We start from the raw sequence: 27300 nt of genomic DNA, 5'->3' as shown, positions 1-27300 counted from the left end.
AGGCTGGCAGTTCAAACCCACCAGCCACTCCTCAGAAGGAAGATGGGGCAATCTACTTCCATAGTGATACTGCCTTGGAAACCCAAGGAGGAGTTGCTATGAGTCAGGTCCGACTCGACAGCACATAACAACAACGCCTAGGACATGGGTCATTATTTGTTCCATTTCATTTTTGATAACTTCCAATTTTCCTATATACATACTTTGTACATTCCATGTTCCAAATTATTGGCTGTTTGCAGCTATTTCTTCCCATTTTGAGTCATGCCTCATTAGCAAACAGACGTCCCAAAAGCTTTACTCTACCCATGCCATTAACAGTGACTCTACTTTCAGGAGGCAGCTCTTCCCTAGTAGTATTCTGAGTGCCTTCCTATCTGAGGGGCTCATCTTCAGGAACTGTATCAGACAATGTTTCACGGCTACTCATAAGTTTTCCATTAATGTATCAGCCAGTGTTTCACTGCTATTCACAAGGTTTTAACTGGGCAAATTTTTCAGAAGTGAATGGCCTCATCCTTCTTCCCAGTCTGTCTTAGTCTAGAAGTTCCACTGAAACCTGTCCACCATGGGTGACAGTGCTGATATTTGCAAAACTAGGGGCATAGCCTCCAGTCTCACAGCAACATGCAAGCCACCACAGTACAAAAAACTAATCAATGTAGCTGGGCCACAAAGCAGACATTTCAAAAAGATTTCCCTTATGTCCACCTCAAAATATTCATAGGAGGAACTTTTCTATTCATTGCAAAGACTTTTCAAAAGTATTTATTCCTATAATCAAAGGCAATCTGAAATATTTCATTAGACACTATAAAATCAATAGTTCCTAAGAACTGCCAGAATTACTCTGAGTAGAGATTACCAACAAAATGGTGAAAGCCAAAATAACTTCTGTTCTCTTATGCTCAGAATACACAAAATTCAAAGTGGGTGTTACTGTAAGGCAACATCAAACAGTTTATGCAGGGAAAATAAGGGAAGAAATAAAAAGGTGAAAAATGCCTTTTTCCCTGGATGGCAACTGTGAATAGGGTGCAGGCACAAGGAGTCACAAATCCTTAAGACTTGTCCCTCACATGAAGAGTTAAAATAATAAAGTATACAAAGAAGTCTTCAGTTCAGTTTCCAGAGTAAGCAGAAAATACAAAGTTTTCCACTGTTCAAATACTATGCTTTAGAAGGCAGATTTCGCCTATATATTAATATTAACCAAACAGCACACAAGCGAACATGAAACTCTAAAATACTTACTACTGTTTTTCATCAACCACTGTCTCCTGAAAGACCCTGGGTCTGAGTCTCAGCCAGTCCATGGAGACTTTGACTGCAGGAAGGGGATAGGCATTATAGGACTCCTCCTGAGTTTCATTCTGGAGAGGACACTTGCACAGGATACCAAGAAAAGACACTAAAGACAAAATGTATTCAGAAACATAAGATATCTGAAACTCTGTACCAGTCAAAATTAAACTATCATTATATGAGCCTTCTACTGTATACCACTTAACAATATCTTAAAGCTGATGAAGGGGTATGAGTAAATGAGGTCTGACTGCCTGATTCAATATTAAGAAATATAGGAATCTTTTGTATGTATTTTGTTACAATGGTGAAAACTACTAAGATTATGGTTTTCAAAGAAAATGCCATAGATCAAAGTTAATGATTTAATACTTACTAAAGAGGGCTAGCAACTGTGTCCAACACAGTTGTTCATCTTGACTGTAACTATGTTGCTCTGTTTCATTGCTAAAGTCTCTAAGGTGATGAAGTTGAAACAGGTTAATGACAGTGACGTGAACTAACTGCTGAGAATTGAAAGCCTTTTGGAATAGCAGCCTCTGTAAAACAAGACAGAAATACTGTATATATAATCAAGAATGGGAGACATTTTGACCAAAAAATTAACTGGCAGTCTATATTCAGAGCCACAGATGAACTGTTCTACTCTGAATTCTATTATTTTAGCTGAATCTAATGTGGTCTGATGTTTCTTATGGGAAGTTTTTGCCTTCAAAGGTATTAATCCAGAAATTACTAAGCCTCACAGAGCTGAGTTATTTTTCACGATTCTTTTTTGCAGAAACTATGTATTTTTAAATAAATTTAAGGAAAACGTTTTAGAATCCATTAATAACTTAATCCAATATGGATTAATACATTTTAATACAATAGAAGCTGTTTTATAAGAGATGCATATATATATATATAAATATTCAATAGGGACCAATGACTACAAAGCAGATGCACAAAGTGGAAAAAACAAAAGTCAATCAGAATGACTCAAATAAAACTTTTTATTTCCAAAATTTCCAAAATTTGTTCTAAAACTTACTCTTTCAAAGGCTTGATGTATTTAAAGAACCTTATTTATAAACAAGGCATAGCCAAGAACATATTGTGGAAAACAAGGTAAATGATATACTAATTATTAGATTTTAAAGGTACGTCTACAAATTATCACACTGACATTCTCCCCTATTAGAAAAGTTCATTCATCTTCATCATGAAATTGTATTTACTTACTAACAATCTGTTCATGATGCCCTATGCTACTAGCATTATAAAGAGGAATTCACCTAGATGTTTTTAGCTGGTTGTGTCAACTTATGATTATCTTTCTACTTTAATATCTACAACAGTTTTATACTAGCCCCATCAAAATATCTTTCAAGCATACGTCCCTAAAAAGCTGACAGCTACTCAAGAAGATACCCTGGCTTCATCTATCACTTTAGACATAGCCAGTCTCCCCTCCAAGGAAAACTGGGGACAGTGGGAATTCATTTCATCGGTATTACAATGGCAAACAGGTAACTCTTTAGAGTTCTATCAGCAATGGCAAGAGATCCTACTATCTCATATATTGAGTGCTACGTTTGGCCAATCTTTTATTTATTTACAGAAGCTAAAGAATATGAAGTATCGAATAAGCTGTACAATTCTAATAGCACGGCCTTTCACATTATCACTGGTGAAAAATACAATTCCATTCCCTTCACCTTCACTCTCTTCTGCCAATCACAAGTCTCAGCGTTCTTGCCTCCTGCCATTCCACTGTACACATCTAGATTGCTTAACTCTTTCCCAAAGGCATCAAGCTTTTATCTCTCCTTTTTGCAAAATTTTCTGAAATGCTACCTTTTACTCAAAATTTTGCCACAAAATTTCTCCTTCAATCTCTATATCCAACCTTCCAGATTATATAAAATGAAAGCAATGATATGTATTTTTCAAAAAGTATTTTTTTTAAGAGTATAATATGGCACTGTCTTATAGAAAGAATATAGTCATAAATAACCTACAAAAGAATTTCCTAGGAGCTCTGATGGCACAGTGCCAAACGCATTTGATTGCTAATCAGAAGGCTGGCAGTTCAAACCCACCAGCCAGTCCTCGGAAGGAAGACTGGGCAACCTACTTCCGTAGTGATACCGCCTTGGAAACCCAAGGAGGGGTTTCTATGAGTTGGATCCGACTCCACAGCAGTTGAGTTAAAGAATTTCCTAGTGTATTCATAAAAGCATTAATGCATGTAAGTGGAGCCCAGTACTAATAAATGATAATGCAAGCTCATGAAGGCAATGTTTGTCTTGCTCTCTCCTGTATCTTCAAGGGCCTAGGAAAGTACATGGTATACAGCAGGATTCAATAAATACTGAATGAGTAAAGTAACCTTAAAAACGATAAAACCTATCATGCCTTTAGAGCTAAATATGAAATCAATCACCTGTAATTTCATAAAATTTAAATTATATTGTAGTAAGGAGAGGGCTTCCCAGGCAACAAAATCAGATTCATATTTTTTGCTACTCAAATGTTCAACAGCAGTCAAGAAAAATACTGTATTAAATACGATTAAGAAACAGGACACATTTAATAGATATAAATGACTTGCATCTCAATTCCTACATAAATCAAAATCATACCTGATGCCATCAAGTCCATTCAGACTCACAGCAACCCTATAGGACAGAGTAGAACTACCACACAGGGAGGGCTTCCAAGACTATAAATCTTCATGGAAGCAGACTGCTTCATCTTTTTTACACAGAGCAGCTGGTTTGAACTGTAGACTTTTTGGTTAGCAGCTAAATGCTTTAACCACTGTGCCACCAGAGCTTTTCCCATTTCTTACATGTTGTTATTGTTGCTGTTATGTGCCGTCGAGTCGGACGCGACTCATAGCGACCCCTCCTTGGGTTTCCGAGGCAGTATCACTACGGAAGTCGATTGCCCAACCTTCCTTCCAAGGAGTGGCTGGTGGGTTTGAACCACCAGCCTTCTGGTTAGCAGTCAAGTGCCTTAGGCACTATGCTACCAGAGCTCCCATTTCTTACATACCAGGACTTAAATCCATCAATGGATCTCAACTTGGTACATGTTTCTACTTAAGACCACAATGAAGTTTATAAGTGAGTGGTACTTAGTATCTACATATGCTTTAGAAATATTTTTGAAATTTACTCAACTATGCTAAAATTTCACTCCAAGAATGCTCTTCTGATATTTCAGTACTGGGTAAGGTTTAAGAGAGATCCGCTTTATACTATGTTTAACTTTAGGGTGTTGGAATGCTACTTCAAAGTATATTTGAGCAATTATCTACCTACAACCACCAGAACTTCATATACATATATAAATATGTATTTATTCATAAATTTGAAGAGAGTATTAGTGCTTAAAGTTGAACCAAATATAAAATATACAAATATAAATATGTATTTATTCATAAATTTGAAGAGAGTATTAGTGCTTGAAGTTGAACCAAATATAAAATTAACTAGATTCTAGACTAAAACTATAGGGAATATTGAATTAGGGTAGTTCACTCTTGCTTCTATTTAGGGAGTATATTTTTCACAGAATTAGGGCTGGGAGCAATCTCAAAAGGTAACTTATTCCAATCCTTTCTTTTTAAACAGAACTGCACCTGAACCATCCAAGAAATTTAGCTATCAATCCTACTCATAAGATCTACAAAAAAGGAGACTCCGTTCCTAAATCTGAATACTTAGTACAAAACTATTTAAACTTGTGTGTTCTCTCCCAGGCTAAACAGCTTAAGGCATTAAAAAGTTACCTTTTCTTTTTATATATCCAGCCCTATAAATGATATATTTTGGGCTATGTTTAAATTGCTACTAAGAGAAGTAGAAAACAACAGGAGACTTTAAAAGCTTACTTTAAAAGGAAGTTTTTCTATTATAATTACTAGGATAATTTCTTGCACATGGAAAAGATCAACTAAAAAATGATTATCTGCAAAAACTATTTCAAACTGCCCATATATGGCTAAATCATATGTCTTTAAGTTCTACAGTCTCCTAAAATGTGAGACTTTGAAAACATTTCTAAAAAAGCTATAAAGCAATTACAGACAATTCTACAAGCACATAAAACCACTGCCAGCAAATCAATTCTGACTCACAGTGACCCTACAGGACAGAGCACAACTGTCCTACAGGGCTTCTAAGGCTGTAAATTAAATCTTTACAGAAGAAGACTGCCTCTTCTTTGTCCTGCAGAGCAACTGGTAGGTTTGAACCACTGACCTCTTCTTTAGCAGCCCAATGCTTTAACCACAGCACCATCTGAGTTGTTCCAAGCATACAGATACTGAGAAACAACTAAGAAATACAAAATGTTCCTTGTGATTATTTTATTTTTAATCCCAGTGCCTAACACAATGACTGATACAAGATGGTCAAGTCTTTGTTGAATAAATGAATTAAAACAAATATTTATTTCTGGTCCCTCCATATATTACTTATATTTCAAATGCTAATTTCTTAACACTAACGAAAGATCACTTTCAAATACATAAACAGAATAAAGTCTATTTAATTTTATCTTTAATAAAAATTACTGTTATTTAATTTTATATAAATAAGTAAAATATACTCCTACTAAATAAAATTCTCACTTCTTTCCTTTAAACTACCATATCTGAAAGACTGAAGCACAATGATAAGAACATAAGAACCATCAGAAAGATTACTTTTAAAACTGAGAAAGAAAGAGGATGGGACTGAAAGAGAAGTTTTTTCCTCACTTTGCTACCTTTTGCTATGTGACAGCTACTCAATGAAAACAGTGCCACAATGTATTTATGCATGTATGTATGTATGCGTGTATATATATATATATATAATATATAAAATTTAAACTGAGGGGATGCAGTATGTGAGTTTCATAGGCTTCAAAGGTAATTTCTACTAACAGCTCACAGGCAAGTAATGACATAAAAACTGGGAGTGAGTTTCTTCCAAATCTTATGCTTCTTGAATGAAATAAGACAAAAAAATATTCTCTACTTTTGCAATCTAACCTTAAATTGTTCCTCCAATTTCTCTCGAAGAGGGCTCAACTTTTCCAAGCTCTTACTCAGGTACACATGCCCGTGGAATTTAATAAAGGCCTTGATGAAGTCAGAAACACCCCATTTGGTTTTCACCTCATCCCGGCTGAAATGAAAGGAAAACTTCCATGAATGTTAAGGAACAAAATAGCTGAAATCTCTTAAAAGAGGCTTTGGCTTTCAAAAACAAGTTATTTAAGTATCTCATAGACAAGGAGAGGATATTGCATGTAACTTTTCAATGTAACACCCTCAAATGAATATTCAGCAGCCTGTACTGTTCTACTGGAAACGTATTAGATGCTGACTGGTTGAAATTCTGGGACTACAAAGAAACCTACTGCAATATATCTATGTTGAGCAATTAAGCAAAAATAAGGGCAGAGAAGCACGGGTAACTGGTTCTTGGTTCTTATTTTCCTGTACACTAAAATCTGAGAGGCAGGACTATCAGGTTATACAGTCCTCTTCCGAAGAAGTCAACTCTACCTTTCCAGTGCTTTAGAAAGTGCTTTTTGTAGATTAGTGGAGGCAGCTGGGAAAGGGAACTTCACAGCAATACTTCTGCAGTAGTAGAAAATTGTGGTCAGATGATCTCCTTTGGAAGAAGCTAAGATAGCCAACTGATTGTAAGGCTGACCTAGAAAAGAAAGTTAAGATTCTAAAGTAATCCAAGATACATAAAGTCTTGCTAGCAGAATATAAAATTATCAGTTTTTAAATTCTCAAATTAATAATGGGGAATATTTTATAAGCTAAATCTCAAGATTCTACCTTATAACAAACAGCCATAATGTAAAACAGCACAATAATTTTTGGTTTTGTGGGCCAAATGGTCTCTGTCACAACTATAAGTAGTCCTTGGGTTAGAAGAACTGTTCCTACGTGTGTCTTTAAGTCAAATTTGTTGGCAAGCTGGAACAGGTGCATGTTGTTCTTATTTAGCCTTACTTTAGCCCAGGGCTTCAAACAATTCCACCTCTTGCTGAGAATTTGTATTTTTACCCCAGATACAATGAATCAAAATTCTCCGCAAGAGTTTGAACTGGCATGAACTGGTTTAAAGCTTTGCTTTAGTGCAAGGAAAGGCTCAAAGCCTTTTCAATGATTTAAAAGTTGCAGGTGCAGCAAGTGAAGGTGATTATGATGAATAATTTGTTGCCAGTAGGGGTTGGTTCCATCCTTTCAAAGTGAGAGGGAAGTTATGTAACATTAAAGGGCAAGTACTAAGTTGGACTTCATAACCTGGAGACTTGGTATACTCAACTCTTGACACTGTAGAGTGAAAGCAGCTATGGACAATGAATGGATAGCTTTAGACCCTCTGGTGGGGGTTCCTTTTAGGAATCTAAAAGATTTCAGTGTGGCATAACAAGAACAACTTATATCACCAAATATCTGCTGTACTTCTTTAATTCAGGAATCACTGCTATTTCAGAGCAATCAAATAACAAAAGCACCATTTTTTAGTTAATAAAAGATTATTTTTTTCTTGAGGGAAAATGGTAGTATTAAAGAGAGAGAATTATTCTATAACCAATTAAGGAAGCCAGAGCTGTAGAAACCATTTTTGGGTAACTTTAGGGGATACTCTATTTAGTCCTAGTCCCCAGGTTATGATGGTCTGGCTAACTATGCAGCCATAGTTATGAACCAATCCTCCTTGAAAAGCCTGTATTGAAATTAAGGTACATATAATGGTTATAATAACAAATGGGTGCTGCTTTGTGACATGCATAAAAGCATTACTGTTATGGTAGTATTAAGTTAAAGACGTTCTAGTGTATCTGGAAGTGTTTGTTTAATGCTTTTTATGCACAGAAAAGTACACTATATATACTAGGACAAACAACTGACTGACATTAGATATGAACCATACCTAACAATTCTGACTTACATACAAATTGGACTTAAAGACAAAATTAGGGACAAACTCGTTTGTAATCTGGAGAAGGGCTATGTATTGTTTTACTAACAATAAAAGTCATCTTATTTTAAAAAGTCATTTCAGGTCTTATGGAATATGCAATTACAAGAATATGAAAATATAAAAACTCAGTATCTACTGCTTTAATGAAACTTGAAAGATTAGCCATAAGTTATTTTCCTTATTGCTAAGAAAAATAAAGTATCACAGTCAACCTCAAGTTGACAGGCCCACTCACCATTGGAGGGGACAAGCTGAGCTGCATGCCTATAGTAGGACTCTGCCTGGCTGGTCTGGTTTCTGTATCGAGCTAAGAGAGGAAAAAGAAAATGTAAAAAAAAAAAAAAAAAAAAAAAAAAAAACCCCAGTAGGGGATTATTTCCAAAACAGCTATAATTTTAAATTCTAAAATAATAAAGACATTATAGTTAATTTAAGGTTAAAGACAAATCAAATACTTTAAAACAAATTAACTATAGGATTATGTGTGAAGTGTCCATCTGGCCTTCTCTATGTGGGACATTCATCATGGAACCAATTTTAAAGCTTACCTAGCCCCCATTTTCAGGTCCTCCAGTGTCATGCATCACCAGCTCCCACTATGGACTATGCTGGTGACCTGGAGCCGGCCCACAAGAAGGGGTGAGTTATATGGCACTTAAAAACAAAACAAAACAAAAAAACACTATACAATATGATCTGAAAATTATGGATTTCTTCAATATCTTATAAAGTGATTTTGAAAAATTCCTCATATCTATTGCAATATCACATGTGTGTGCACATACATTTAAAGCAAAAACAACCGAATACACCATTCACTGAATCTCACTGCAGAACTCCGTGCTTAGGCTGATGTAAGCCCTCATGGAGCCAATGATTTATGATATTAAGAAACTTAAAATCTTCAAACTTAAAAGTAGAAATGTTCCCCATTCCTTGTTATTTGAGGACAGTCAAAACATAATCCTATAGTTAATTTGTTTTACAACCTTTTGAGGCCACCTTAAAGGAATTAACAAGAATAAATAAATAACATTCTTAAATAAAATAAATACATAAAATGGAAATATGACTTTAATTTTGAAGAGGAAGCAAAGTTAAAAATAAGCATTTAGTATGGTAGAAGGAAAGAAGGTAATCTAGTTTCAGAAGTAATTTATAAACCCCACAATTTCACCAGAGTACAGGTTTTTAATTTAGAAAAATCTAAAAACTTATGTGTACACTCAGCTCAAAGTTTTCCTGAAAAGTTTCTTTCTATGACTACTCCAAAGAAAAGGATGAATGTATTATCAATTCATTTACAACAAAGGCTCACCAATGTCTCCAAGGTGGACGAGGCAGTGCTGGCAGATATAGGAGCAGGAGCTAGACTGTGGCTTCACTATGGCGCTGGTATGCGTCTGTTTATTGCTGATAATTCCCAATTGGGAAGACTTCACACGGCATGGTAAATCTACATTAAACACTGTACACAGCTCTTGTAATAACTAAAAGAAAAACATGAGCAAGGTTTAGCTAGTAAATAAGAAGTACTATAACAGTAAAGTCTGTATATAAGACATGCACCTAGTACCATATACTGCTGAGACCTGAGCAAGACCTACAGTAAAATTATATGGTAACCTTTCATAGATACAGTTCAAAGGATAACTAATATCATTCATTATAAATTGTGTATTCTGAATTCTCAATTATTAGAGCAACCAAGACATATATTTAAAAGTAACAGCAGCATTTTTAAAAAGAGAAGTTGCCTATTCTCAGACACATTCAGCAAGCAAACAAAAGCAAGAAATTCCATGAAATTATTCACACCTTTTTGAAACACACAAATATGCAAAACCCAAAGATTGATTAGTTATAAATCTGACTTAAGTGCAAGCCATTTAAGTATTAGTTAGACCTTCAGCATTTCACTCAATTTATCTTCTTACATCCTACACCAATTTTCACATCTTTGCTACATAACAGATCTCACAGTATCACCGATTTGGAAAGGACTTTGGGCATTATCTGGACCATTCATTCTTATCCACTCTTAAAGGATGAGAGGTCCTTCCTCCTGGACAGAACTACTTCCTCTGTCTATATAGGTCTGTTAACGCATTCTTTTTTTTTTTTTTTTTATAGTCTGTTATCAGCTTTATTTTTTTTTAAATTTTATTTTATTTAGATTTGGGTGAAGATTTACAGAGCAAAATCACTCTCGATACAGCAGTTCACATATACTTTGTCTCATGTCATTGACCACAATGCAACAGCTCCCCTCCAATTTCCTCCCCAAGGTACTACTTCCCAGTGTCCATCCCTCCATACTCTCCTGCCCCCTAAGCTGTCTCCCTGTGCATAAGGTGCCCTTCCTTCTCCCATGATTGTGTTAACTCATTCTTTTCTGCCTCCTGCCTGTTGCTGCCTCACTCTTTTATCTATTTGGAATCTCTTTTATTTCTTTGTGTGGCCTATGTTGTTGTTGTTAGGTGCCATCAAGTTGGCTCTCACTCAGTGACCTTATGTACAACAGAACGAAACACTGACTGGTCCTACGCCAGCCTCACAGTCCTTGCTATACCTGAGCCACTGTATCAATACATCTCGTTGAGGGGGTCTTCCCCTTTTACCCGTTGAAAACTGTTCACCATGGGTTATCTTACTGGTATTTGAAATACCAGTGGCATAGCCTCCATCCTCACAGCAACACCCAAGCCAGCACAGTATGACAAACTGACATACGAGTGGTGGTTGCTGTGGCCTATAAATACCCTCAAGTGTCTTCCACAAAGAAAATGGAATCCAAATACTCTCCTCCCTTGATCTTGAATTTCTAACAACCATCTAATGTCTCTTCCTCTTCTCAACCAAACTCCAAAATATTTCCTTTCTCAATTCTTATTCATTCCTTAATCCATTAAAATCTGTCTTCTATGCAACCCTCCCCCAGGACCTTACCTTGTACTACCACTCCAGTAAAACTATTGGCAATAAGGCAACCATGTTATTACCTAACAGCCAAAAACGATGGACATTTTTCAGTCATCATTTTATTGGACTTCCCTGATGCATTTAACACTGCTGATCATATGGTTGATCACTGAGCTTTTCCAGTTCTTTGTATCTCTCCAACCATTCCTTTTCAATCTCCTTCAAAGGCTTTCTCTTCCCACTATGCTCTCCATTCTTGACCTACATACTGTTCTTCACACTCTATCCTCATGCATTCAAAAATTTATTTACTAAGCATCTATTAAGGAGCTCTGGTAGCGTAGTGTCTAAGGCACTTGACTACTAACTAGAAGGCTGGCGGTTCAAACCCATCAGCCACTTCTCGGAAGGAAGGTTGGGAAATCTACTTCCACAGTGATACCACCTCGGAAACCCAAAGAGAGGTTACTATGAGTCGGGTCCAACTCGATGGCACAGAACAAGCATCTATCGTGCCAGACACAAAGTGCTTAAAGAGCTTACAGCAAAATGGGCAAGCAGGAAGACAGGTACATAAAGAGAGATGAACTGGAGAAAGAGAAAGACAGAGAGACTGGGGAGGGGGGACAGTGATAAATTACGAAATACATAGTATAAGCCAAAAGTATATGCTACATTTATAATAAACTTCATCTCCTAGGTTATATGAGACATCAATCGTAATTTTATCCTCCAAAATAAACTGGTATGTAGGTATAAAGCTCCTTTTTTTCCCACAAGGAATTAAGTAAAAGCAACAGAAAAATCAAGTAATTTCAGTAAAGTTAGAAAACTAGAAATACCTTGATTCTATTATTATTCTTTCTAACATGTAATTCAGAATGCACAACACAAGACATCCTGAGGACTCAAAAGGATCTGAATGTCCAACTTTCCTAACTTCTTTCTAGGATAATAACTACCTCCATAACAGAATATAAATTCCAGGTACTCTTTCTCACTAAGCATGTGAAATACCTACTTCATCTTTACTTGTACATATACATTTGTAATTGGCAAGAAATTTGCTGACATAACTTTGAGTTTGCACTAGAACTGGGTTCCCACTCACCAAGTGAGCTTTAAACTATCCCACTGCTCCTTTGTTCTTTACATGTAGAATGGAGAACTGACTACGAAGGTACAGAATATCACCTTTCACACTAATGCAGCAACTTGGTAAGACTTCCTGTCTAGTTTCCAATTTCTTAGAATAAGGACTATTGTTTTGTTCTTTGATGAGGAATCTGGTTCTGCCTGAAGCACATAGATTTAAATGGTTAAGAAAAATAATAGCCACGAAGCCAAAACCATCTTTGCAAAAGTGTGACTGTGGACAATTACTTACTGATCATTTCTCAATCCATTCCAATTCGATTTCCATTCGTACTACTCTACTTAAATCATTGTGTTTCACCAAATCCAAGATATAAATATAAGATGAACTATTATTTTATGAAACACTGAGAGGGGGGAAAAAAAAACACTGCTAATCAAACTGTTACTTGTTAACTATTATAAACATATTTATATTTCAGATGTTAAAGTATGAGAAAATATTTTACAAATGATGAAATATGGTACTCATTAACTTCACCAATAACTTACATCCTGTCAAATCTAATCAGTCACTTTTGAATCATCTCAGCAGCACTCCTCCTCTTAATTAAATATGTTTGTTAAGACTTCCAGAGCACCACTTTCTCTGATTTTCCCCCAATGCAAGGGTGACTCTTGTGCAAAATTGTTCACTCCTAGTTCTATGGTTTTAAATACCAAACACTGACGTCTAACTAAGTCAAGGTTCTTTATAGTAATCTTGACATCTACTCTAGTCCTGACATTTCCACTCTACTCCAAGCTTACTTATTCAACTACCTACTTAACATTTCCACTTAGGTATCAAATAGGCTTCTCTTGAAAAGAACATGGACAAAGCTGCTTTCTCTATCTCAGTAAACAGTACAACCAATTCAACTAGTTGTTCAAGCTGGTAACTAGAAGTTATCTTGAATCCCTCCCTTACCCTGATTCCACCCATCCAATCCAAACCTTAAGAGCAAGTCCCATTGGCTATACTACAAAAATCCATCCGCTGTTTTCCATTACTGCAGTAGAATCCTAACTAATTTCCACTCTTAACCCTTGATATTCAATCCCCACACAATAGCCAAAAGCATCTTTTAAAAATGCAAATCTGATTATGTTAATCCCTTGCCTACTCCCCAATAGCTTGAAACTACTATTAATTTAAAACTCATCTTAGTTTATAAGGCTGCACAATGACTTGGACTCAGCCTACCTTCTCAACTTAAAGCTAAATATGCATTTCACATAATCAGCATGTATGGAACATTACTGTCTGTAACATCATTAACTGTTTCAATTATTAAACCAAGACAAAATAAAAATGCAATTGAAATTGAAAAAGTCTATTAATGTTGATAATATCTTAAAAGTCTACATCATCAAATTTGTGAGAATCAAGAAGTTTATTGATGCTTATTCAACAATTGTCATTAACTGTTCAACCACTGCCTATGAAACGCATGTGGGAGAGAATCAATGCTCATGATAAAAATATATCTTAAAATTAAATTACTCATATATTTTGCCCAGAAAACAGCATTTCTCAGAAAATATTTATTATTTACTTGCTTATAAAATATTTTTACAAATACCATGTCCCCTCAATGAAAGTGATCTCAAAAAACCAAACCAAACTCACTGCCGTTGAGTCAGATCTGACTCATAGTGACCCCTCCTTGGGTTTCCAAGGCAGCATCATTATGGAAGTAGATTACCTAGTCTTCCTTCTGAGGAGTGGGTGGTGGGTTTGAACTGCCAGACTTCTGATTAGCAGTCAAATGCCTTAGGCACTATGCCACCAGAATTCCTAATACAAGTGATAGTGCTTCCTTACTTTCTGTTACAGAGTTTTAAAATTTGTTTTATGCACGTGCAGTTAAACTCTTGGAAACTGTGTACATATTGTCACATCACTGTGGTGCAGTATGGCTCTTCCAGCCATGGTCTTTGGGACTCCCACTAGATTACTGGGTGGAACTATGCAAATATAAAAGGGACTGGTAGCTTGTGAATAATGTAAATAAGGGACATGATACCGGTGTAGGGGTGGGACCATGCAAATAAGGTGTATAGAACCCTAATGAAGCGATTGGTTAGTTTTATCCTAATGGTAGGCTTAAAACGAGCCTTCCTAGAGGTAGAAGCTAGGGATCTCACTGCCATCAAGAGAGAAGAGCCAGAGGTAGAGTGGAGCATATACTTGGATGTGACATCCCTGTGCCAGACCTCCTGGCAGAGATGACTGGCTGAGGAACCAAGAGGCTTGCTGGCAAAGTGAGGTGCACCTAGGTGTACCTAGCAGCAGCCTTGAAGAACTCTGTAACACCTGCCTGAGCAGGGCAGAGGCAAGGCCTAGAGGTCAAGGGCCAGAGAGGTGTGTCTGAGAGCACAGTCTAGGGGAGACTGTTCTGATTGAAGAATTGTATCCTGAGAGCATTCCTGAACCTGAACTGTGGGCTCTTACTTCCCAAGTAAACCCCGTAACTGTGAGTATGTCTGCAAGTCTGTGTAGCCACTGCAACGAATTACTGAACCCAGCAGAGAAGTAGGGAGTGTCACGGGAGGGACGGGTGGTGTAAGAGTTGGTAAAAAGACTGGAGGATGGTGGCATGTCTGGCCTCATAGGAATAAGCCTTGGGCTGCTGATAGTGATTCTGTCTCCCCTTTGTGAAATAAGAGCAGGTCAGAAGATGCAACCTCAATATCCTTTTTGCAATCATAAAATAAGGTTAAGAATCATTTTTCAAGATGACAAACCAATTCATATAAAGACTATTATAAAAATGTATTGCAAAAAATATAGTTAACATCAATGACCCAAAAACCTCTACATAAGACAAAACGACAACAGAAGAAACTGGAGAAGTTTGCCAGAAACATGATTTTAAAAAAATACACACAGACATAGAGAGGTACATGGGAAGTACAGACAACAAATATGAACCCTTTTGCATATACAGTACTGAGTTGTCAGTGAAGGCAAACATGGGTATATGGACGGATAGATAGGTGGACAGGCTAAACAATTAGGTATGTCTAAATGGGGAGTGTATCCAAGATCATATATAGGGCTGGCAGACAACAGTCCTATAAGTTTATGTGAATGATCAGAATTCCCAGGTGTATAGTAGAGCTGACAAGGGGCAAGGTTGTAGTCACTGCTTGGTCACAGCCAGCTACCCAGAGCAACTGAGTAGTTGAATCTGCGAGCTTGGGACCATAGTCACAGGGGACATCAAGCTCAACTGGCATAACATACTATACAAAACACTGTTCCACCTCCTACTTTGGCGAGTAGCGACTGGGATCTTAAAAGCTAGCAAGCTGCCATCTAGATGCAACAACGGGTCTCTCCTTGTCAAGAAGAAAGAAGAAAACCAAAATTAATGGAAACAATCAGTCCTAGCGACTGGTACACCATCCGATCTACAACCTATACAACTATGAGACCAGAAGAACTAGATGGTGCCCAGCTACCACTGTCATCCACTTGGAAGGGATGTAGGAGGTCCTGCATAGAGAGGGAGAACAATGTGGAACAAAACTCAAAATCATTTGGAGGCAAAAAAAAAAAAAAGAAAAAGATGGTGGGGACCAGGTTTGCTGGTCCAATAGAGCCTAATGGAACCACTGAGACTATGGCCCCTAGCTGCCCTTCAGGTCTGGAATTGAACCCACACCGTGGTTTCCAGCCAAACAAAGTACAGGCATGTGAGTTAAACATTTACCTCAAGTAGACACACGTCCTGGAGAGAACAATCATGGGAGAAGTAAAGGCTGCTTATGCACAGGGAGACAGCTCAGGTGGCAGGAGAGTATGGAGAGATGGACACTGGGAAAAGGTAACTATAGGGAGGAAATGGGAGGGGAGCTGTTGCATTGTGGTAAATTGTGGTCAATGACATGAGACAAAGTATATGTGAACTGCTGTATGAAAAGTGAATTTTCTCTGTAAATCTTCACCCAAATAAAAAAAAAAAAAAAAAAAAAACCACAACCCCTCAGTTACAGACATGGTTAGGTTCCAAAGACCATGTCGTTACGTGAAATCAGCATTATGTAGCAGTTGGGAGCCATGTCCTGCCATTGACAGAATGCCCCTAACAAGTTGCTCATCACCCATCAGGCATCCTTGGTACACCTCAGGATGTGTGTGGTGCAGCGGATACCCTTTCCCCACCATTGTGGAGCCTATGGGAGCTGGCAATGTTGATAGTAGGGTACTGCCCCCTGCCCTCCATCCTGGGCAGAGATCCTGCACATTCTTCATCTGCCCAGCCATGTAGCCCCTCATGGCTTCCTTCCCACCAGCTCCTACAGCCCTCCCTGGCTACTTCAGGCCCTCGCCTGGCTGGTTATCACTAGGGCCTACAGTATTTATCAGGGTGGCCCATGGTTAGTACCCTGAGCCTGGCCACAAATCTACTTGGAGCCCAGACTACTATAGGCACTGCCCAAGAATTTTTTCAAAGATGTTGTAAATGCAAAATACCAGACGAGATAGTAAGAATAGGTGTAAATATCCCTTTATATCTAGGATTCAGACAAATCACAAAGAAAAACTAGGGATCGGACATGAATGGTAAGAGGAAATGAATGATGATTTATATAAAAAGGAAATTTAAATATCTAATGAAATAAGCTCAATGTTCCTAATAATCAAGACATTAAAATTTAAATGAAAAATCATTTACCTTCTATCAAGTATAAATCTTTCACTCATTCATTCACTCACTTTTATTGGAAATATCAACACAGCCAAGTACACAGCCACAAAGGCACTTGCACACATGACTGACGGAGAGATAAATCACCTTTTGGGAAATCAACTTAGTAATACATATGAATAGTATTAAAACATTCACCAATTCAATGATTCTGCTTTGAAGAACTGGTCCTTGGGAAATAATCCAGTATTAGAGAAAATGCTTTATACAGAAAGATGTTAATTAACAATACAAGGAAATGCTTACATTATAATGTTTATAAAGCAGACACAGAGTGTATATACAACATCTCAAATATGTAAAGTAAGTATAAAAGCATTGGAAGGCTATATATTAAAGTAGTAATTTATCCTGAACAGGGCAATTTTGGGGCACAAAAGAACTTTTGTATAATTTTCAAATTTCTTGAAATTAGTACTATTATTTTGATAATTACAAACAATAGCAAAAAAAAATCTATCTACTAATGTATCCATCTCTACCATTAGACTGGATATTTCCTTGATGGTGATGATTCTGTCTCACTTCTCTCCATATCCTCAGTTATTAGTATTGTGCTTTACACATAGCAGACTTTTGATAGCTGCTTGTAGAATGAATTAATCTTTAACATCTACTTAAAGACTAGTTAGTGGCTCAATCACCTCTCTTTCTAAAAATATGAATTTATATTGCTAACACATGGTATAGCCTTAAAAATGAATTTTCAAAACAAGAATCTTACTTGAGTTCTTTCAATGATAAACCTCTGAGGAATGCTTTACTCTAAGCAAAGCATACATAATCTCTGTAAGTTGGTGGCTATTTGAAATCTTCCAATACAAAGATTCTTTTGCTTCACTCAAAGAAATGGTAAGACCAAAATGGAGAGTCCAAATAGAGGTAAGCAAAGGCCAAGAAGCAGCACAGTAAGAATTGGCCGAAGATTTATTTCAGTACAAGATACTCAAAACCTTGTACTGCCATTATAAGATGATAATTTACATCTTAGACAAAATTATATTAATTACAAATGCTGCCACAAATGGGTAAGATGGAGATTTCTAAAGGGCTCTGCATAGAGACAATAGCACAGTCAGAAATAAGATTTATTTACTCCTCTACTTTGCATGATTTAGAAGTTACAGCAAGATGTGACTGTGGTGAAGAAAAGTCTCTGAGGACAGATGATTAATAGTTTGATTTATTATGCAAAGTGGGCAAAAGCTACTTGATTTCTAAGGTAGATTAGTAGCCTTTCAAGCACCAGATAAATTCTACTCTATGAATATTACTATGAAATCTTACTTGGTATCACAAATTTTGAATATTTCTTATCTGGTATAACATAGCTCTTACTTTCATAATGACTATATCCATACCCATAAATTCACATTGCTCTAATATTATTTGGAACTGACTATCTCTGTTGTTTCATTAAGGCATTCCTCTCATTATCCCTTTTCTATTCATGGGTGTACCTTCAACCTTTAAACAAATATTCATCAACATTTTTAGAAGCAGAGCCTTTGTTACTACTTTTTTTAGAGGTCCCATGGTAAACAACTCATCTGTCAGTTTGCTGTACTGTGGTGGCTTGCATGTTGCTATGATGCTGGAAGCTATGTCACTGGTATTTTAAATATTTGCAGGGTCACTCATAGTGGACAGGTTTCAGCCGAGTTCTATATTAAGACAGAGTAGGAAGAAGGGCCACGCCACCCACTTCTGAAAAACCTGGCCACTGAAAAACTTACGAACGGCAATGAAACACTGTGTGGTATAGTGTTAGAAAATGAGCCATCAGGTTGGAAGGCATGAAGACTGTGGAAAAGCTGCCTACTCAAAAAACAGTTGATTTTAATGATGTGAAAGGAGTAAAGCTTTAAGGACCTTCATTTGCTGATGAGGAAGCACTCAAAATAAGAATAACTGCAGTAAACACTCATTAATAATTGGAGAGGAAGATGGAGGAATAGGCAGAAAGACTGCACAGACCCTCTTCAACAAAGAAAAAGGGAACCAATTAACACACATACAGAAGATAATCCTGGGCCCCTGAGCCTTGAAGGGAAGGATATAGAAGTGGAATAAACTTCAACTTGCAGAACAATTTGCATGAAAACACCAAAAAAGAGACATACGGAGCTGTGGTCTGGCGGTGATCCTGACGGCGCAGACAGCTTGGATATTACCGAGTGGTGGGAGGACCTAAGAATTAACCTAAAAATCAGCCCTGCTAGCCAGGGACTGCATGGAGGACTGCTCTGGTGGGTGGGGAATAAAAGGGGAAGCAGTGAACAGGAAGGCGAGCTGAGCTGTGGATTTTTACATGTCGGGAGAGTACAGCCATTTTGAATGTTTACAAGCAGTTTGACCATTTTAGATATTTAAAGCAACAGTGTTCTCCCAGATTCCAGAGGCTTAAGAACAGGCTCCACTTGCCAGGAACCCCAAGAACATTCTGGACACGGACAATTGGAGAGGTGCAACATTTCCCTTGTTATTCTTATACCCCACACCCTCTTGGTCAACAGAGATGTGGCCATCCCTCATTCTCACCCACCGTCTGGGCCCACAGGAATGCCACCAAGTCTGTGTGCTGGGATGGCGCCTGGGTGCCCTGCACAGCCCTGCCTGATTTTTTTTTTTTTTTTTAATTTTGTTTGTTTTTGTCTGTTTTGAAACTATTATTATTATTACTTTTGTCCTTTATACTATTCTATATTCTTCCCCTCCTAGGTTCCAGTTTTCAGCTTTTTTTCTTTTTCCTGTTCCTGGATGCAATTTTTTTTCCCCCCTCTTTCTTGCGGTTAACCCTGTACCTTGCTTTTCTTTTTGAGTTCTTCCCATTTTTTTTCTTCATTATTCTCCTTCTCTAACTTGTTTCTTATTGCCCTCTCCCTACCTCCTACTTTGGCGAGTAGCAACTAGGATCTTAAAAGCTAGCAAGCTGCCATCTAGGTGCAATGATGGTCTCTCCTCATCCAGAGCAAAGAAGAATGAAGAAAACCAAAGATTCATGGAAAGAATTAGTTCTAGCGACTGGTACACCATGCGATCCACAGCCTATATGACCATGAGAGCAGAAGTAGATGATGCCTGGCTACCACTGTCAACCCCTCGGAGGGGCATCTATGTAGGAGATCCTGGATACAGAGGGAGAATAATGTGGAACAAAACTCAAAATCATTTTGGGGTGTGTGTGTGGGAGACCAGGTTCACTGGTCTGATAGAGCCTGGTGAAACCCCTGAGACTATGGCTCCTAGCTGCCCATGCCTGTGGCTTCCAGCCAAACAAAAGACAAGCATATGAGTTGAACATTTACCTGAGGTAGATACACTTCTTAGAGAGATCAATCATGGGAGAAAGAAGGGCTGTTTATGCACAGGGAGAAAGCTCAGAGTGCAGGAATACATGGAGAGATGGACACAGGGAAGAGGTAACTAAGGGGAGGAAGTGAGAGGGGAGCTGCTGCATTGGGGTAAATTGTAGTCGATGTCATGAGACAAAGTGTATGTGAACTGTTGTATGGAAAATAAATTTGCTCTGTAAACTTTCACCCAAGTCACAATTAAAAACAGATAGACAGATAATTGGAGAGGTATGGCATTATATTCTTTGTCAAAAAGGGTATTTCAAAATCTATCCTCAAGTACAATGCTTTTAGTAATAGGATAATATTCACACGCCTACAAGAAAACAGTTAATACAACTATAATTCAAATTTACACACCAATCCCTTACGCCAAAAATGAAGAAATTCAAGATTTTTACCAACTTCCGCAGTTTGAAACTGATCAAACATGCAATCAGGATGTATAATTACTGATGACTGGAATGAAAAGTTGGAAAAAGGAAGAGCCATCAGTAGTTGGAAAATATGGCCTTGGTGATAGAAATGACAACAGAAATCTCATGACAGATTTTGCAATACCAACAACTTAATCACTGCAGATATCTTTTTTTCAACAACATAAATGGTGCCTATACACATGGAGCTTGCCAGATGAAACACACAGGAATCAAATAAACTAAATCTGTGGAAAAAGGTAAATGGAAAACCTCAATATCATCAGTCAGAACAAGGCAAGGAGCTGACTGTGGAACAGACCACTGACTGCTCATTCAAGTTCAAGTTGAAGCTGAAAAAAATTACAAGTCCTCAAGAACCAAAATATGACCTTGATTATATCTAACCTGAATTTAGAGATCACCTGAAGAACAGATTTGATGCATTGAACACCAATGACTGAAGACCAGCTGAGTTGTTGGATGACATTAAGAACATCATACATGATTGGGAGGAAGTGGGAGGGGTGCTATTGCATTGGGGTAAATTGTGGTCAATGTCATGAGACAAAGTATATGTGAATTGCTGTATGGAAAGTGAATTTGCTCTGTAAACTTTCACCCAAATCACAAAAAAATGAGATCATACATGAAAAAAGCAAAAAATGTGAAAAAGGAAAAAAAGACCAAAATTGATCTCAGAAGAGACTCTGAAATTTGCTCGTCATAGGAGAGTAGCTAAAGCAAATGGAAGAAATAATGCAGTAAAAGAACTGAAAAAACAGATTTCAAAGAGTGGTTTGAAAAGACAAAGTGAATTATTATGGTGAAATATGCAAAGACCTGGATTTAGAAAACCAAAAGGGAAGAAATGCTCAGCATTTCTCAAGCTGAAAGACATGAAGAAAATATTCAAGCTTCAAAATGCAATACTGAAGGATTCTAGAGGGAAAATATTAGATGCAGGAAGCATCAAAAGAAGATGGAATACACAGAGTCCCTGTACCAGAAAGAACTGGCTGATGTTCAACCATTTCAGAAAGTGGCATATGATCAAGAACTGATGGTATTGGAGTAAGAAATCCAAGCTGCACTGAAGGAATTAGTGAATTTAAAAAAAGGTTCTAGGAATTGACACAATACCCACTGAGATGTTCCAACAAATGGATGCAGTGCTGAAGATGCTCACTCAGTTATGCCAAGAAACTAGGAAGACAGCTACTCAGCCAATCTACTGAAGAGACTGATATTTGTGCCCATTCCAAAGAAAGGTGATGGAGAAATTATCGAACAATATCATTAATATTACATCCAAGTAAAATTTTGCTCAAGACAATGCAAAAACGGTTGCAGCTGTACACCGACAGGGAACTACCAGAAATTCAAGCTGGATTTAGAAGACAGTATGGAATGAGAAATATCAATGCTGGTGTCAGATGGATCTTGGCTGAAAGCAAAGAATACCAGAATGATGTTTACCTGTGTTTTACTGACTATGTGCAAAGGCATCCAACTGTGTGGATCATAACAATTTATGGATAAGACTGAGAAGAATGGCAATTCCAGAACAGTTAATTGTGCTTATGTGGAACTTGTACACAGACCAATAAGCTGTCATTTCAAACAGAACAATGGGATACTGCATGGTTTAAAATCAGGAAGGGTATGTGTCAGATCTGTATTCTTTCACCATATTTTTTCAATCTGTATGCTAAGCAAATAATCTGAGAAGCTGGACTATATGAAGAAGAACATGGTATCAGGACTAGAGGAAGACATATTAACAACCTGTGATACGCACATGACACAACCTTGCTTGCTGAAAGTGAAGATGACTTGACGCACTTACTGATGAAGATTAAAGACTACACTCTTCAGTATGGATTATACCACAATATAAAGAAAATGAAAATCCTCACATTACCAATAAGCAACATCACAAGAATTGAAGAAAAGATTGAAGTTGTCAGGGATTTAATTTTACTTGGATACATAATCCAACACCCATGGAGGCAGCAGTCCAGAAATCAGAAGTCATGTTGCACTGGGCAAATCTGCTGCAAAAGACCTCTTTAAAGAGTCAAAAGAATCAAAGATGTCACTTTGAAGACTATGGTGAGCCTAATCCAAGCCACGGTATTTGCAATAGCCTCACAGGCATGTGAAAGTTGGACAATGAATGAGGAAGACCAAAGAAGAAACAATACATTTGAACTGTGATATAGGTGAAGAACATTAAAAATACCATAGACCACCAGAAGAATCAACCTGGAGAAGGATAGCAAACTTTACAAAGTAGAAGGGTGAGTGAGAAATGGGAAGACCCTCAACAAGATGTTTTGACAAAGTGGCTGTGATGATGGGCTCAAGCACAGTAAAAATTGTGAGAATGGTATAGGACGGGGCAAGTGTGTCATTCTGTTGTACAAAGGGATGTTATAAGACAGACATGACTCAGGCACCTAACAACAACATGGTAAACAATCTGAGACATTTTTATTCATTTGAGTATTACAGGTGAGCAACTCCTGAATGGCCCATATAGTGGTTATACAAAGTGCTTATATGAACAGTAAGATGTGTACAGAGAGCAGAATATTGACCATTAATTCTACAAAAACTGATATTCAATACAGAACTCACCTGAGTGTAGAAGCCACTGGCTGCCTCTAGGAACAGAGAAAGGTTTGCCTGAACTTCACTTCTATTCGGGTTTGCTCGATTCTTTGCCTGGCCTTGTAGTGTTGTGATCTGATTCTTAAAGGCATGATTCCAGCTGAAAACAAAATGTAATTCTATTTGGTATAGCAGTGACTCACTGGGCAGACACTGGTCCCCCTGAGAACAAGAAAGAACTATTTGTTATAACACTCTAGAGAGTAAACCTGCATTAAAGTTATTCACTTATTTAAATAACTTTATGTTCCCTGTTGAAAATACCAGACATGCAGCAGAATCCAACTGATACTTACCAAATGTTTGAATAATCAATCACATTGTAGCTTTAGCTTTAACTTTAGAACTACTAGAGTTAAAAGCCTATTTAGGAATGTCAGTATAAAATCAGAATGAAAGTGGTCAGACCAAAGTAAAAATAAGCTATTAAGAAATTTTAATACATTGTGCCAAAACCGATTTAACTGTAGTCTATCAAACGACACGTGCAGGAGAAAAAAAGCGTTTTTTTGTAAACTGTATGCTCTATCACCTATTTCTCTAAAACCTGTTTCCCACAGCACCTGGTTCTACTTCTATTTAGCAGTCTACTTATTTCTCTTGAGGTTAATATTTCCTTTAGAAATAGAAGTAATAAGCCACTGTTTCAATTTTGGCTGTTTAAAATAAGAACACAATGCAGAAATATCACATACCAAAATCCTGTTATAAAATACTTTTCATTAATCAAGCTCTATAGAGAATCAGCTTAAATCCAGTTATGGTGAAACAGAGTCACTCTCTAACTTGGAAATCACAGAAAACAAAACAGCAAAACCCAGAAATAGGATGGAAGAGATTTTTGGCCTGATTAAAGAAAGCAACACAGTTAAAGGATTTACAACGTATCTGGAAAATACCTAATTCTTCATTGTGTGAAGTTTTGAGACTCTAGAGTACTAGGTGTTTTAATGATTTAGAAGGACAATCACTCCCTTAGCATTAATGATGATATCTTATCCTTGAGTCTAGTATCAGAGATAGGATTGTGACTGGTTATGACACAGCTCCATTACTAGATCTCTTAAAAACATATAAAGCATCCAGGAAAGGTGTGGAAGATAGGAACAATTAATCTTCACCAAAACATAGGGTAATGGATATTAACCAGATAGAATATTCTGAATTGATTTTTAAACTTCCATCAGGCTAAGGTCCTTGTCTTGATTTATAAGGCAAGACTTCATGAAAATTTATTTACTCACTTGGGAATCTGGTCATCTGCCATTTCACCCCTCACAGAAAGAACAAGTGGAATAGCCTAAATACATAAAATCTTTCTTTAATCTTATTGGAAGAAAAAAAGAAAACATCTATTTATTTGATTAAAAGGAAGAACTTTTCTTACAATGCAAATATATTTTTCTTTGGGAGAAATTTACAGAATCACCAAATCATTTATCAAAATCACCTACCAAAGATTCTTCTAAATCCTACTCTTAAATTTTTCAAAAATCAAGGCTTAAATGTAGGACTGACTACAGAGAATCCAAATATAATCTGTTAGTATACGAAGTATGTATTTGTTTTTCTGATAAAACCCTAAAAAAGCTGCCCTAATGACTTTAAGAAGATTTAACTCTAAATATTTTCCCTCTTACCTCCCAAAACTAAAACTGAAGAAATACTAATGACTAAATAATTTGTTTAAAAAATCACAAGTATTAGAATTTATTTTCATTGAAAATCGTTATTTGGAGATAGGTTAAAAACAACAGGAACCAAACCATTCTTTTCTAAAGTTTTGGTGAGACTCTTTATCTTACAGGGACCTCTCAAATAATACTTACAGATCCTGTTCTACTTTCTTGTCTAAAGCGTATTCCAAATCAGTAACTAGCATTTTCTGGTACAGGTCCTGCAGAGCCTGCCGGGATGTCCAGACCTCAGCTGGACCCAGCTTAGAATCTGAAAAACAAAAACACAACAGCACATACATGAACAGATAGTCAAAACCATTACACCACACTGAACATTCCTTCCTTCTCCACTCCCCAAAGCAAAAACTTGTTTTAAGTATGTACCACAGATTGCTGCAGAAATTTTAAACAACTTTCTTTTTCTGGCTAATGACTAAATCTGGTTTAAAATGTTTCTGTATCTGTTTTCTTTTAGCTCTGAAGTAATACCATGATATAATTTTTATTTTTCAAAAGAATGGCTCAGCTTGTGTTTGTGGTTTAGATTTCTACCTATTCATAGCATAGGAAGCCACATGCCTCACATATGGCTCAACTGATGATGGACTGCCATCATCGCTTAACTACACCTTGCTGTCCACAGAAGCTCTTTTCATTTTGAATTCTTCTCACAAATGTATTTAGAGAATTCTCATGTCAGTTCACCATCCAGCAGTTGCTTGAGCATTCAAGTGTTACTCTTATATTTGTCAACCCAATAAAACCATGACAATGAATGCTATTTTAATGACTGGCAGACTCCTTTCTAAGAAACTTTTGTGAGCAATCCATACTTGATATTTAATGCAAAGAAGGGCTTGTAGCACACAGTGATTAAACTGCTCAAGAGCCAGGCGAGAGAGATGGTCGGTACAAGTTGAAATTAGAGCTAAATAGGAAGTCAAGCTATAACTACATGTTAATGCCAAACTGGGGCCAAACTGTGTGCCAAAGTTCTGCAAGGCATACTTACTGTCTCCATTACTGGGCTTATGGATACAGTAACTAACAGTGAGCTGCCTCATTAGAATTTATTAACAGAATTTAAATTTTCTTTTAAATAGCTAGTTATGCTATCTGGTTGTATTTAGGATTCTGCTGCTACACAATGGCATAATCTTTACTCCTCTGTTAGCTTGCTCTTAATATCAGAATCCTATTCTGCACATAGAATCTCCTAGATATTTGAGTTAATGATCAAATGTTTTCTAGCTAGTACAAATACAGTCTAGCATTCACTTTTTGATTCCCTATTAATTTTTAAATAACTAAATAAATGTATTTACAGATTTATTTAACTCTGCTTCAATTTATTGATGGCAAGGAAGGGACTGTAAGGGATCATTAACTCTGACCTATCAGGCAGACCTCATTAAAATGAGTAGACTTATTATCTTAGTTAATTTCTCTGGGGAGCCATTTGTCCCTATAAAAGTCAAACCCAAAGCCAGCTTAGTGAGGTTGTTTAATATTTATAAAAAAGTAAATGGCACAGATAGTTTGACATTGCTCCATGCACTGTATTTGTGACACAATACAGATTATGCTTAAAATGCCAATATAAAGGCATAATACAATAGCTTAGAGCTGACACTGATGAGAACTCTGTTAATAATGGGAAGAAATGAAATGCTATACTACGTAAACAGAAGCTTTTTTTTTGCCTTTTTCTTTGAAAACGATGACAACAAGGTTATCCATTTTATAGAGGAGTAACCTACAATTCTAGAAATATAAACAATAAATATTTAAAGCAAATAGTGAGTTATCATCCCTTTTTGCAACTAATACAGTATTTAGTATTATAAGTAATATAAGCAGCAGGATAAAGAATAAACCAAATCCATTTGTGTTGAGTACATTCTGATTCATAGCAATCAGATCCCATGTGTTAGAGAGAAGAACTGCTCATAGGGTTTTCTTGGCTCTAATTTTTTTTTTTTTAATTGTGATTTGGGTGAAAACTTACAGAGCAAATTCACTTTCCACACAGCAGTTCACATACACTGTGTCTCATGACATTGACCACAATTCACCACAATACAACAGCTCCCCTCCCACTT

The 27300-nt window shown here is 36.9% G+C and overlaps 1 protein-coding gene across 1 annotated transcript in view; it reads right to left on the bottom strand.

The window, feature by feature from the left end:
* SMG7 (SMG7 nonsense mediated mRNA decay factor) overlaps positions 1 to 27300 on the bottom strand; it is an 84604-nt gene that overhangs the window by 32939 nt on the left and 24365 nt on the right. The window contains exons 3-10 of the mRNA XM_042780523.1: positions 25349 to 25466; positions 23487 to 23619; positions 9613 to 9784; positions 8530 to 8601; positions 6854 to 7004; positions 6335 to 6470; positions 1682 to 1844; positions 1255 to 1411 (exon numbers count right to left, since the gene is read on the bottom strand). Of these exons, the coding sequence (XP_042636457.1) occupies positions 1255 to 1411; positions 1682 to 1844; positions 6335 to 6470; positions 6854 to 7004; positions 8530 to 8601; positions 9613 to 9784; positions 23487 to 23619; positions 25349 to 25466 (1102 nt within the window). The remainder of the gene's footprint in view (positions 1 to 1254; positions 1412 to 1681; positions 1845 to 6334; positions 6471 to 6853; positions 7005 to 8529; positions 8602 to 9612; positions 9785 to 23486; positions 23620 to 25348; positions 25467 to 27300) is intronic.

Source organism: Orycteropus afer, unplaced genomic scaffold, assembly GCF_000298275.1.
Source record: "Orycteropus afer afer isolate SDZICR_OR568_19922 unplaced genomic scaffold, OryAfe1.0 scaffold00043, whole genome shotgun sequence".
NCBI lineage: Eukaryota > Metazoa > Chordata > Mammalia > Tubulidentata > Orycteropodidae > Orycteropus > Orycteropus afer.
Note: the sequence above shows the minus strand (reverse complement) of the source record. Positions and strands in the feature narration are given on the sequence as shown.